The sequence below is a fragment of the Battus philenor genome, unplaced genomic scaffold (assembly GCF_028537555.1).
Source record: "Battus philenor isolate CCGP_79_NKW_IND1 unplaced genomic scaffold, ilBatPhil1.0.hap1 SCAF_16, whole genome shotgun sequence".
Taxonomy (NCBI): domain Eukaryota; kingdom Metazoa; phylum Arthropoda; class Insecta; order Lepidoptera; family Papilionidae; genus Battus; species Battus philenor.
The window spans coordinates 13,100,061-13,113,523 of NW_027181678.1; the positions used below are offsets into that span (position 1 = coordinate 13,100,061).

At 28.2% G+C, this 13,463-nt stretch overlaps 2 protein-coding genes across 4 annotated transcripts in view; one reads left to right on the forward strand and one right to left on the reverse strand.

Annotated features, from left to right (window-relative positions):
- Positions 1-7,649: 7,649 nt before the first annotated feature.
- On the reverse strand, positions 7,650-10,622 carry LOC137919243 (sperm-associated antigen 7 homolog). 3 transcript variants are annotated; one of them, XM_068762261.1, is made up of 3 exons: positions 10,407-10,622; positions 10,219-10,316; positions 7,650-8,872 (listed from the first exon to the last, which is right to left on the reverse strand). In XM_068762261.1, exon 3 carries the CDS (start codon positions 8,535-8,537, stop codon positions 7,836-7,838), a length of 702 nt encoding a protein of 233 aa, XP_068618362.1. In that variant the 5' UTR covers positions 8,538-8,872; positions 10,219-10,316; positions 10,407-10,622; the 3' UTR covers positions 7,650-7,835. The 3 variants fall into 3 exon arrangements, with proteins under 3 accessions (XP_068618362.1, XP_068618360.1, XP_068618361.1); XM_068762259.1 differs by having other exon boundaries at positions 10,219-10,329; XM_068762260.1 differs by lacking the exon at positions 10,407-10,622 and having other exon boundaries at positions 10,219-10,391.
- Positions 10,623-11,660: 1,038 nt separating this feature from the next.
- The window catches only part of LPCAT (lysophosphatidylcholine acyltransferase), an 87,328-nt gene continuing 85,525 nt past the window's right edge, over positions 11,661-13,463 (forward strand). The window contains exon 1 of the mRNA XM_068762520.1: positions 11,661-11,777. Coding sequence (XP_068618621.1) covers positions 11,661-11,777 — 117 coding nt within the window. The remainder of the gene's footprint in view (positions 11,778-13,463) is intronic.

Here is a 13,463-nt window from a genome sequence, read left to right on the forward strand (position 1 = left end):
ACCATATACCCTAGAAGTTTCAAAAGCTATAAATTCTGCCGCTACTATAGGTAATATGTAATACTTAAATAATCTGGCAATCATATTGGCTTCCAGATATTTCCAATAGGACAGGTTGGAAGTCTACATCCAGTATCTTCCGACAACCTAAACAATGTCATTTGTCCTAGTGGGTAGACGTATCATGCTACACTATAAAGCTTAAAACTTAAACATGCGTAAAAATATGTCAATTCTTTTTATTTGCAGAGAAAATAAAACTTAGTGAAGGTAAATAGAATTCATATTTAAAAAAACTAATTAATGACGCAACACTTCTAGTTCGTTCGAACTCAACACTTTTAACATACAGCTTTCTTAAAAGTATAATACTTAGCTACACTCGTTGAATGGAGTCTTTGCGACACTAACGCCCTCTTCTATAAACTCAAGATCTCACAAGTAGTTTTTCTTGTGTTGTTAAATGACAATAAAATAGAGCAGTATACCTTATAAAATATCGTCTTCTATCTCTACGAATGATTGTTGTTTAAACGTTAATGTTTACGTAGTAGATAAATTTGTAAATGTCCATAACAGTTTAGGATTTTTTATAATAATATATATTTACAAAATAGTACCTTTGAAACTTTTTGCATACTTACGTATTAAACCCAGAATAGTTACGGATTTGGCGGGTTTTAATGTCAATCTACACGCCTAAACTTTCAAATAAAAACAATTTGATTTTGGCGTTAATATGTAAACACAAAGTTTTGTATAATAATTTAATTATTTATGAATTATAAGTCGTATTTCAGAAACTACAACACATTTCAAATATATAAATGTTTTTAAAATAATAATTAATAAAATTTATGCAAAGAGAAATTTTGATAAAAATTTTAACGAATATAAAGACAATAAATAATAATATGACAATAAAATGGCCATCTTTATTGTAAATAAACATGGCGTAATGCTTTTAAATGTTTCATAAATTCCCGCTCAAAATAATAATTGACATATGACACAACTGTAAACATATGATAAGGCATATCAACTAAATGTCAAACATATCTTCGTAAAACTTTTGTAGTAATATTTTAACACATTTGAATCAGTTTATTTTAAAACTCCTGTATATCATTAATTTAGGTGAAATTATTAATATTATTATGTAATGATAACAGACTTTTATTATATTAATAAGATAAAAATCACGAATAGTTTAAATATATATCTATATAATTTTTTTTCTAACATTTACAATATTTAAATAAGTTCATAATACCAGACAATATTAATTATTATTTAAGAATTAGTTACTTTATACTAACACATTTATTTTTATACCTTAGTTTTTAAATTTTAGTGTTACCGGTTATAAATTATTATATACAAAGACTGTGATTATTTTATATTATTTTACAATTTTTTTTATAACTTCTTATAAAATATTTGTATACCCAACGATTTCGTGCGTAATAAATTTCGTAGAAAAGTTTAATGACAATATATAACTTGTAGAATTTTTAAAAGTTGCTAAAAGACTAAAGCATTTAATTCATCGGTATTAAAAATTTAATATTTTTTGGGAATAGAGGCCTTTAGGTTTAAAGAGGTTCTTTATTCTAAAATTAAATATTGAAATAAAAGACTGTTGTGTGGCGTAAAACACATGACACATGAATGTCATTCTGTTGTGCTTTAGGCGTCACTTGAAGTCTGTCAACATGACTATTCTCTCTTCGGTTTGTCGTCGGTCAGAATTTGCAGAGTTAGCAATTAGGCTATAACATATATAGCTTCGAGTGTGGCAGCTCTTACATTGTAAACAATACATATAGTTTCATAAGAAAACTATGTAACCTAAATAATCTCTGATGATTTTAAGACTTAATTTTTAAATTTAAAAATACGGAAAATTGACGAAAATTCATCATTATTTTTACAGTAAAAATAAATAAACCTTTTTATATGAGTAAAAATCATATAACCTTCATAATAATTTCGGACAATAATCAATTGACGTTATATTCGTTTTTGAACGTACATATATGTTGTTTTAAAAAAATTAAGATTGTAGTCTGGTGTTTAAATTTAGTTAATAAGACAATGTAAATGAAATATCTACATTAAGATAACGGTTTTACACACAAATCCCAATTCGGTGATACTTGCATGTAGCGGCAAGAGTGGAGGTTATTTAAAGAGCCTACGATATTCGCTACCGTAAAATGTTTTATGATAAGGGCCACCACCGCCCTGCCACCTCAAATCGCGAAATGTGTAAATGTCATTTGGGCAGCAGTGAATAGACAAAAACTATTCTATGATGCGTGGCAGTTAAAATTAGATAACATTCGCGGTACACGGTCGAACTGACAATTCAGTGAAATTAGTTACGGGGTTGCCAACCTGAATAATCTTTAAACAACCATTACTCTACATATGTTAGCCTATAAGTGGCATTTCTCCTACAAGATAATAAAATAAATTTCTCAAACTTGTCATAACAAAATCGTTTGCAAATTTGTAAAAAAAGAGGGTACGCTTGGGTACGCTTGTAAGGGTACGCTTTCAATGTTTTATCTCATTTTAGGCTAAAAGTAGCTTCGAATAAGACAAGGACAATAAAAATACAATAAATGTACTTGACAATAATTGTATAGATATTAACATTTTATTTAAAGTACTCCATTTATCTTTTTTGGAAAATATACAGCGAAGATAGTCTATTGTATAACTATAAAATTTCATTAGTGTGTGATTACTAGAAGTAATATTTTAAATGATTCAATGTGATATCATTGTTATGTTCCTTAGTATAGAAATACTTCACGATATATGATTTTAAGGTATTTACATGTCAAAGTAATATAATATACGAAATCGATTTTACTCCACAAATCAATAAATAATAGATATTAAACTTTCACTTGTCAAATTTGAACATGTGTAAAGAGTATAATGCATAACAATGTTGCTATATATATAAAAGTTAACACCAAAATATTGTAATTTATAAACCTAAAGAATTGAAATTTGTCGTTAAAAATTATTAATATCATTATCACAAATATATTTATTCAGATGCTATTGTTCATATCATAAATTGTATGCCAACGGTTTCTATGTCAAAGTGTAATCGATTGTAAATGTTATCTAAAATGTTCATTGCAAAGGCAATATTTATTCTTTTACTCACATTCATAACATATTAGCAGAATTTTAAATTACATCTTAAAATTCCCTAATAATTCACATTTGATAAAGACTAAATGACAATAAATCTGTTGTAATTTTGAGATTTCACTTATGCTAATGGATATTGCAACAAAAAATATGTTATATACTCTAGCTGTCACTAATTTTGTAACGACCTTTACTGTATGTTACCTTTAGTGTGTAAGACTTTCTTGTACTGTAAGAAATCGGCCTCATGTAAGGAAAATTGTGCGCACAGAGTGTAATTGTTATTGAGAAAATGAAATGTAATGCCATGGTTTATATTAGTCTTAGATGAATAATTAAATATTAAGGATCTATTTCAAATTATTCTGAGAATAATTTTTTTTAGGTTTTTTATTTTCAAATAAGTATAAACGGACATCTTTAAAATAAAATTCATTTTATTTAAGTTTTATTAAAGACACTAAAACTTATGATTGTTTAAATTGGGCAAGTCAATTAAAATAATGTAACGAATGAATATTTTGACTTTAGAGTTTTATATATATTTTTTTTTACTTTACCCGTAAACTATTTCGTTTAAAAATTTACTACAATGTTGCCATTAAAAATATTTTTGTTAAAATTGTAGATTTAAAAGCTTTTTATGTAATAAATTAGAGTTGCGTCCAGAACTTATTATTAAAAATTGTCTATAATTTAAAAAAACATTTCAAGAGAGAAATTATTAAATGTTTTTCTACATACAGCACCTTCGACAGAATATATAATCGATAACATCTTTTGCTATAGAGTAAACAATTTCTCGACAATTTTAACTGGTTTATATTTATCTCTGTTATTCTTTTTATATTGTACATTTTATTTTTAAGTGTTTTAGTACGTAAAGCTTACATAATCTTGTTGTTTAGAATTACTGATGTTTAGCACAAAAATATATCCCTAAGTATTAGTATTTGTGAAGACTTGTTGTTCGCGTTGACTTATGTATATTACTTATTATACGTGTTAATCGTAAATAAATGTTCGAAAAGCTTACTTTTATTTTCTTTATTTGTACAGGAGTGCAGAGTAAAAAAGAACTAATACAAATTTGCACGGAGGAAGGATCATTTCGGAACGAATATTTTAATTCAAAAACACGACCACTGCGTTTGGAAGTTCTTTAAAATATGTCACGTACTGCTGGAACAAGATTCTACCGCCATGTCGTGGTAAAAACAAACTGAGTTTTAAATATCTATATAAACATTATTTATTACATCTTTAGAAACAATAATCAACCAGTGACAAATATTATATATTTGCATTTTATAATCTTATTTATATTTTCGAATTTCATAAATTGCGATTAATAACCACAGGACATAAGAAAAAGCAGACTCAGTTATTTGATTTTTGAGAATTATCTTATAATCAACGCTGTGATTATAGTTAAGCCCTACTGAAGTACTTTTTTGAAGGGCTTTTATTTTCGATATTTATACTTTCTATAGTACGTTGCCTGTAGTTATTTTAATATTTTAAAGCATAATTTACTTGTAATGATTGTAAGTCGAAGACGAATTCTTTCTAACGACTTCTTTTAACACAGATATTATCAAACTGAAATGTTTCTGTCGTGATCTGAATGAACACATTTAAAAATTAAAATCGTTGTTACTGATATCTTAGTCAATTAAGCCCATAGACACCCACTGTATGGCCATAGGGAGGCACTACTAGGGAATAGACCTCCCAAAAAAATATCTATGGGTGGTGTACCATAATAGCCCAACTTGGCGATCACAATGTTTTATTACGGTACGTAAAGGACACAACTGTCTATCCTCAGGAAACTTGTTATGTGAGCAGTGGCAATCCCAAATAATTAATGCACAGTATAAACTATATAAGATAGTAAATACCACTACTCAGAAAATGCTATATATATAAAACATTAATTTTATAAAGCAGTGATGCTCAATCTATTATTCATGTGCCACAAACACGTATTAATGAGTGTTGAGTCGAAAAAAATTGAAGTAATGATCTTTAAGTTTGACATGATTGTTACAAAGTTAATTAAAAAACTGTAAACGGGTTCAATCACCAAAAAAATGTTGCAATGGGAAATTTTACACACAACAGTAATATAATCACATTTATTCAAATTGAATTCCTTATCTATTTAGTATTAAAATAATTGACAATTTATAAGTGCGTATTAATGCCCACTCTACCATCCCAATAAAGATATTTTGCATTGAATTGAATTTCGTGTCCAAATTATTTAATATTAATCGATAATACAAAATAAAACCACATTATTTGTCACAGTCTTTATTTTTATGATAATGGTTTATTGTTAACACATCTTCTTTTCAAACTAAACAACTAAAATAGGTGGGCAGTCTTTTAAAACATTTACTGTTTACACTCAAACATTCTCTTGAAAAAGAGTATTTAACTAAACAAAGCCTAACAAAATATAACAGATGTTTGTCAAACACATATTGATGAAGGGACATTTTAGTGAAGGCTCATACATACATTTAAATATATAATAAAATAAGAATAAAATTCAATGTGATTGTTTTAACCAAAGCACATACACTGCTGGGACATAGGCCTCCCTCATTGATTTCCTAAAGGACTAATTGAAAGCATCCTGCTTACATTATCTACCGAAGACTTTGTGAGATGATTGTGGGTAAACATAACAGACCTAATGGCACATACCTTCCAGAGTATATATTTGCATAGACTACTTATTCTTTGTTGATGTTATTGCTGTTAGCCCGAGGACTTTTACACCATCATCAGAGATGAGTTGAAGTAGTGAAAAGGTCAGTAAACTTAAAAATACACAGAGCTGGATGGGTTCGTACCCATTACATGAAGTCATTGGCATGTAGTAGAACTCTATTCAAGTAGAACTGTGATATGAGTAAAATCATATAATAGCATTACACCATAGGATCAGTCATAGCTTAAAGAAAATTGCCAAACTCAAATTAAATAAACATAAAAAATGAAGGTGTACAAATGTCAGCTGAAGTCTAGAATGTTTATAACAGCAAAGAAAATGTAAAAAACATCCTTGATTAACCTGTCGAATGCTTATTGACATATGTCTGAACTCCCAGGGTGTGTACACGTAAGACCTGCCTTAAATAAAGTAGGCTACATTATATCAAAGCCTTAAAATTGCAGTTTAAAATTGCTGGCTCCATATGCACTATAGACCATAGGATCATGAACTATGTTTCATATGTCCCCGACACTGACAGACGCCATGTTGAGGCAAAGGGTTAATCCTCTAACTTCCTCACAGCAGTAAGATTTCACTTGACCAGAGAATTAGGAATGTGACTGTCTACATGGTCATTTAGATGGGTTAATTTTCCCTACAGCCAATAGCTTGTTGAAGTTATCTGGTTGTCTGCAAACAATATCGCCAAAAATAACTCTGGGCTCGGTAGAATATTTTGGAGCACCTAAACTTAATCTTGGGCTGGTAGAGAATGAAATAGCAAATATATAAACATAGCAAAATGAGTGCAATCTCTTGTTTCCTTAAACCATCACTAAGAGACATAAGACAGTAAATAGACAAAAACATTTGGTCTATTGTCCCTCACAAAAATGTCACTTCATTGATCTTTGTTGAATAAAATTTCTCTCAATAATATGTCTGGAGATGTCATTAAAAACATTTTATCTCTAGTATTAAGTGCCTTTAAAAAATAGTTGAAATATATTTAAAATGCCTATCATATTAGTGAAATAACACAGATCGGTTGTCCCAAGTTATTGCTTCGTACATCTAAGCCTAACATGTTTTAAAACAATTCAAATGACACTTTTAAAAGCACATTCACAATCTAAAACCAACTATTACACAAACTAATTGATCTAAAATAAAATAAATTAATTGAATCAAAAATTAATTCCAATTAAAAGAACACATTATTACATGGCATCCCCATATATTTGACTTATATGTTATAAAAACATATATTATTTTTTTAAAAATAAGGTTAATTACGTATTATATTTTTGGATGATAAAACGTAACAACAAATTATAAGATGACTTTCAGATTTTTTTTAATATAACTCATTATGAGTTATATTAAAAAAAATCTGTCAATATGATACCAGGGGTGGCCAACCTGCAACTCGCGAGCCACATGCGGCTCTTTGAAGGATTTTTGTGGCTGTCGATAAATTTACACAAACTGCCTTTTTATTTTGTGTCATAACATTTCAAAATTAATAATGTTGCAATTATTGATGTTCACTACAATCATCTGCCCCTTTCATTTACGAAGTGAGCAATAATGACAGTTACCGGCAAATATAGTATAGTACCTTCATTCTTGGTTCAATTATAATATTTTTCAGATGATTAAACATATCTGATATTAAGGGTCTATAAAAATTTCTACATAAAAAGCTATATTTATAATTTAAAATATTTAGTAATATGAAAATCCCTAAAACAGGTCTCATATGTTTCAAGGATAAGCTTAGATGATATAAATTAAAATAAAATGATTTCTAAGTATTAGGGGACCCCATGCCATTTAAAAAAAAATTACTAACCAACCAACCATTGGTATTAATAAAACTATGACATCTTTGCAATTGCAGTTTTGATATCGCATCAAATATTTGCTAATTATTGTCTAAGCTCTCTTTATTTGTTTCTGCTTTACGCATTTTCTTAGCTCTGATATCAGCCATTGTCTGCTCTATGGATCTCAAATCCTTTTTATTCTCACTGGGTACCTCTCCATAGCTTTTATTTACATTTGTTTTGTGTGCTGCATCTAATGCAGCTTCCTGACCTATAAGATGCGCATACTTTTGCTTATAAAATGTACCGCTTAATTCTTCCTTGCCATGCTTTCTCTTTCTGTTCTTCTCCTCCTCATTTTCCAAGGCTGCTTGCCTCTGCATTTCAATATGCCTTAACGCCATTTCTGCAGCTTTATCTTCGCTCCAAACACCACCAGCTCTACGCACTGTAAGTTCATCCTCAGATGGTCCTCTATCTTTTGTATAGATAACACAATACCTGTCAATACCTTCTTGTCCAAATGAGAATATTTGGACACCAGCTGTCTCAGCTACATCTCGTATTATAGACCTGTATGTCTGTTCCATAGGATCAAATTGTATATAAGGTTTAGTACCTTCTTTAATAAAATTACCTATTTTTTCTTCAACCCTCTTTCTGAATCTATTCAGCATGTTTTTTTCTTCCTTTTGTTTACGCTCAATAGCCTCTTTCTGTTTCTTAATGGCATTTTTCTGAGCTTCGCTAGCTGTTGGAGGTTTTTGCATAGAATTTAAAATTGAATCTAATAGGTCCATAGTGCTATACAATGTTTTCTGAACAAAATGATGTGTACTGCAGTATTTCTGTTACTCGTTTTTGCAACTTTGAAGATATTTTAAAGTTGTCCACCTGGGATTCGCTATTAGGTCCCTCCAATGCTAGAACATTTAATGATGATTCTATATGTGCTGATGCTTGACTACCATATGTAATGCTGTCATCGACAAAATCAAGAATCTGCTTTAATGGTGGTTGAAGTGGCGTTCCCTTTACCAAGAGTGTTTGATCTGACAAATCAATATCTTTGCAGTTGTCTTTAAGAATGTTGGCCTTATGACACAATTTTTCAAATAACTCTTCTGTAACTAATCTGAAATGTAATAATTATGTTTTAATTATTTATCAGCCTAAAGATATAAATAAATTAATAGCTGTACTTCATAAGTTTTGGTGCTTAACTAAATGTAAATTTAAAATTTAAACCTGATGTATTATATATATCAGAGGCGGCCAAGTACTTTCAGAGTGCGAGCCATTTCTTAAAATTTTTGTAAGCAAGTATTAATATTTATTAAAAAGATGATGAATGATGCAAAAATGGTAATATTTTATCCATAAATATGATACTTAAAGTACAAATAATTTTACTTCTCTAAAATTCATGTTCATTTCTTGGAAACTCTGTCATATGTTGGTTGGTTAATAATCATAGCTTCAGAATTTTCATATGGAATGGTTTATCTCCTTACAACAATTTTTTTAGAAATGAAACTGATTAGACTCTACTGCCCCTTATACAAGAAAAAATAATCTATATAATATTTATTAATAATAAAATATAATGATTAATTTTCTATCTCCCTTATTATGCTTCTTGTGGTATAAGGTTGTAATATTTAGTTAATTAAAGATATTAATTATTATAAGCAAGAGAAAGCCAAGACAACTGTGTTACATCAACATTTAATCTAGAAGTAATTTTTTTCTATAAACCAATGTTTATTTATTTAAATTCTACATTAAAATTTTTACACTTTAATTACACTAATTTCATAATAATACAAGTTGATTCACACTGAACTTACATACAATGTGTAATGCATGTAAACAATAATAATAAACAAAACAAATTTGCTAATATCAGGACAAATATACAAATAATCTTTACTTTATATTGATTACCTAATAACAGTTTTGCAATCAGAGCAAACGAAGAAAATATAAGAAAGAAGCACCACATTGGTGAAATTTTTGAGATAATCAATCATAATCAATTTTATTTCCTGATAAACTGATAAATTCTAATAAAAATTCCCAAAATTAAATTGTTGTTGTGAAACTAACCACTTACTATGGTCAAAAAGTAAGTAATTTTTTATGAAAAATATTAAACACATGGCGTACTGTATGTAGTAATAGTATAAAGATTAGTCCTATATTCAGTAATTTTTTTTCGTAAATTTTATTTGTATAAAAACATTAATATTATACATATAAGATAAGATAGAACAGATAAGGACGAAATATTAAATAATTTTACCTGCATTATAACCTTTAAAACTATTATTTACCAGTTGTAAGAGAAATTGTTTACTTTACATTAGTGTAAACAATATCAAACATTTTTTTAATACCATCTACAATCTAACACTAAAAGCAGAGTTTACATATGGATTTTAAAGAGGTTATTTTCTGACCAAGTGGTCTATTACTTACCCCTGTTTCCTAATCTCGTTGATTTCTTTAGAGATAAGGTTAAACAAAGATGTTGACAGTATAGATTGCAGATCGTCAAAAACTTCTAATGGCGTATCCTTCAAATCGGCTCTGCAAAACGTGACGCATTCATAAATATAATCCCACACTAAATACAAGAAACATATTAACAAATGAACTGTTATTACTCTTTTATATTGTTGTATCGCTTAATACACTTATTTATAGAAATTGCGCAGGTTTGGCAAACTTTCAAACACGTTTTCGTTGTGTTATGAAACTCTTCAAAACTTGAAAAGTAGTCAATAATTTGTTTCTGCACTTTAGATTCCATTATACAAAGAAATATGCATTTTCTTTTATTTTTAGTCAAGAAATAAATGAAAAAACGAAAAAAGAATATATTGGAAATCAACAAATACAGTCATTCGTTAATATTAGATCACTATACCGTAACATGTCACAGGTTAGACATAATAAATTAGAGAAAATTTTTTTGAATTATATTTAAGGTAGTATACCACCGTACGTAAATTAATTTGAAATTTTAATTTATCACATCAGTTAACATAAACAAATATTTAAGTAAATTTTATTTTAAATATATTTTTTGTAATATATCCATAATACCGTAAATTAAGACAAAAAAAATTTGATAAATAGAATAATAAAAAAAAATAATTCCATTGTAAGTCTATAAATGAAGCATCGCTAGATTACAACATTGAAATAGTATGGTGAATTTAAACAATATAAATTCGTCTTAAGGACTTAAATTTAATGGTATTATTTGTATAAACCACAACAACAACTTTAAAAAAAATTAAGAGAGTAATTAGTAATTACATCCATCGTTATTTACATTGTGAGATTTATATAAATAATAGCGCATACACATATTCTTGCCTAAAAATAATAGTACAGTAACTACCTTCAAAATTTTTGTGTAATATTTAGGTGCACCTGTTATTACATTGTCGTAGTTTTTTAAAAACAATTTTTTTAACAAGTTTTTAAAAACATTATTATTAGTTCGAAATTTAAACTTTGGTACAAATAAGTAAGTAAGAAAAGAGGCATTATCGGAAGAAAATAAAAAATGTGCTAATACCCTAAAAAATTTTTTATGCCAGAATGATGATCTCATGAACTATAAAAAGTCTTTAATTCTTTTTTAGATGTATAATGTATATTTTCAGAGCATTAAATATTATATCAGATAATGCAGCAACACCGCTACACTTTAGAAAAACGACAGTCTTGAATTATATCCAATAGTGGGTGCTTGTGAATGTTGTTGCAATTATTTTCTCATAATAGAACGTAATACATGCTTAATTTGAGACTATTAAACATTATGTGCTTTTTAGTTAAAAAATGAACTTAATAGTATAAACGTATTAAATTTTTGTGATTTATTTAGTAATTGTGTTACTGTGAAAATGAATGGTAAAATGCACAGTGAAACCGGCGCTTTCTCATCTGACGGCATCCGCGCCGAAATATTGAACCCTTTCGTTCATAAATTAGAACTAGACAACACTTACGACAAAATAAAGGTAAGATGCTTCGATAGCTTACGTAGTTATATATTTAATTAAAGCATCAAGTAATCACCTTGTAAATAGATAGGTGTTTTTGCGCAAACTCCGTATACCAGGACACATAATTCAATAAAAGATGTATGTTTTTGTTATGTATTCACAGATTCATAATTTAAGACCAATTTTTACTTGTATTAAAGAATTTTCCTCCAATAAACATTAATTTGATATAGTTACACTAGGAAGTAATAATTATGATGATAATAATAACATTTTCCCACGCTACAAGTTATTCTGGCTTTGAAAAATCGATATTATAATTATATTATTTTCAAAATGGAGATCATTTTTAGAATTATATTAGTTATTGTATGTAGAAATCAATACGAGATGTTTAAAGCTTGCATTACATTAAACCTAGGAATATAATGGTTAATTTTTTAAGTGTTTATATAGAATAAATTTGGGAAAATTTAACTAATTAATTAAACATTTAATTTGTAACGTGATTACATGGAATCGCGTGTGTATAACCCTGGCTGTTATCGATATTTTTTTATTTTTAATCTTGTCATGTATGCTCGTAATACTCGAGTGACTTATTATGATCGATTTGTTTTATTTTAACTATACAAAATTTTATTAAAAATTCTTTCCCATTAAAGTGATATAAATGACTTCACAACTGTTATATTAAAATTAATAAATTTTATTTCAAAATCTAGCGAGTTCATAGCATATAAGTTAGTAACAAAATTTAGTTAAAGGCTATATTAGTTATGGATTATTATGTCATACAATTTAACTATCACACTAATTTTAAAAAAGTCGCTTAATATAAAAACATAAAGTATTTTTTTTAATAGTAGTGTTTATTTTGTCATTAACACTCTTGTGTAGGTTTATTCAGTGGTGATAGAAACCACTTTCGTACACACGCGTGACCAGTTAAAATATTATTGCTACTATTACATAGCCTGTTCCACTCACTAGCTGGTCGACATCGTATGATTGCGTAGTTATCCGGAACCCTGGCATCTGCAAACATGCCCTTGACGCTCCAATATCTGCGTTATGTTTTCTTTTTTAGTTACGTTTATGTTGTAATAAAAAATTGTTCATGTAATTTCTTTTAAATATTATCATTTCAAGTGTAAATAGGTAGGATATAGTACGCAGAACAAATAGCCGCTGGTACCTTATGTCCATAGACTGTCCAGCCTTGGAGGTCCTGGCTGAAATTTTTTACCAGTTTTTTTTTCGCCATGTGTGAGGTGGCAGGGCGGAGGAGAATAGCCTGTATCTATTTATACAAATAAGCTAGAAGGCTTTGGTACTAGACTCTGTTAGGTTTTTGATAATACTATGAGTATTTTTATTTATTTATTTATACACGAAAAGCTATTCTAAACGAGTAAAACTTAATGTATACAAAAAATTGGTGTCAGATGGTGAATGATGAGGTATCATCTGCCGACCACCGTCTTAAACGAGATAAAGAGATAGGAATAATTCTACTAAATTTGAGACTGATTGTAGATAAAAAAGAATATACAAAAAAATATGATTTTTTGTAGGTATTTCAAGATTTATACAACTGTAAATATACACTTTCATTTAATGACAGATTATTATGTAATAAATTGAATAAGTTTCATAAACAAAAAAAAAAATGATAAAAAAGTCTTTAAGAGTGTGAAG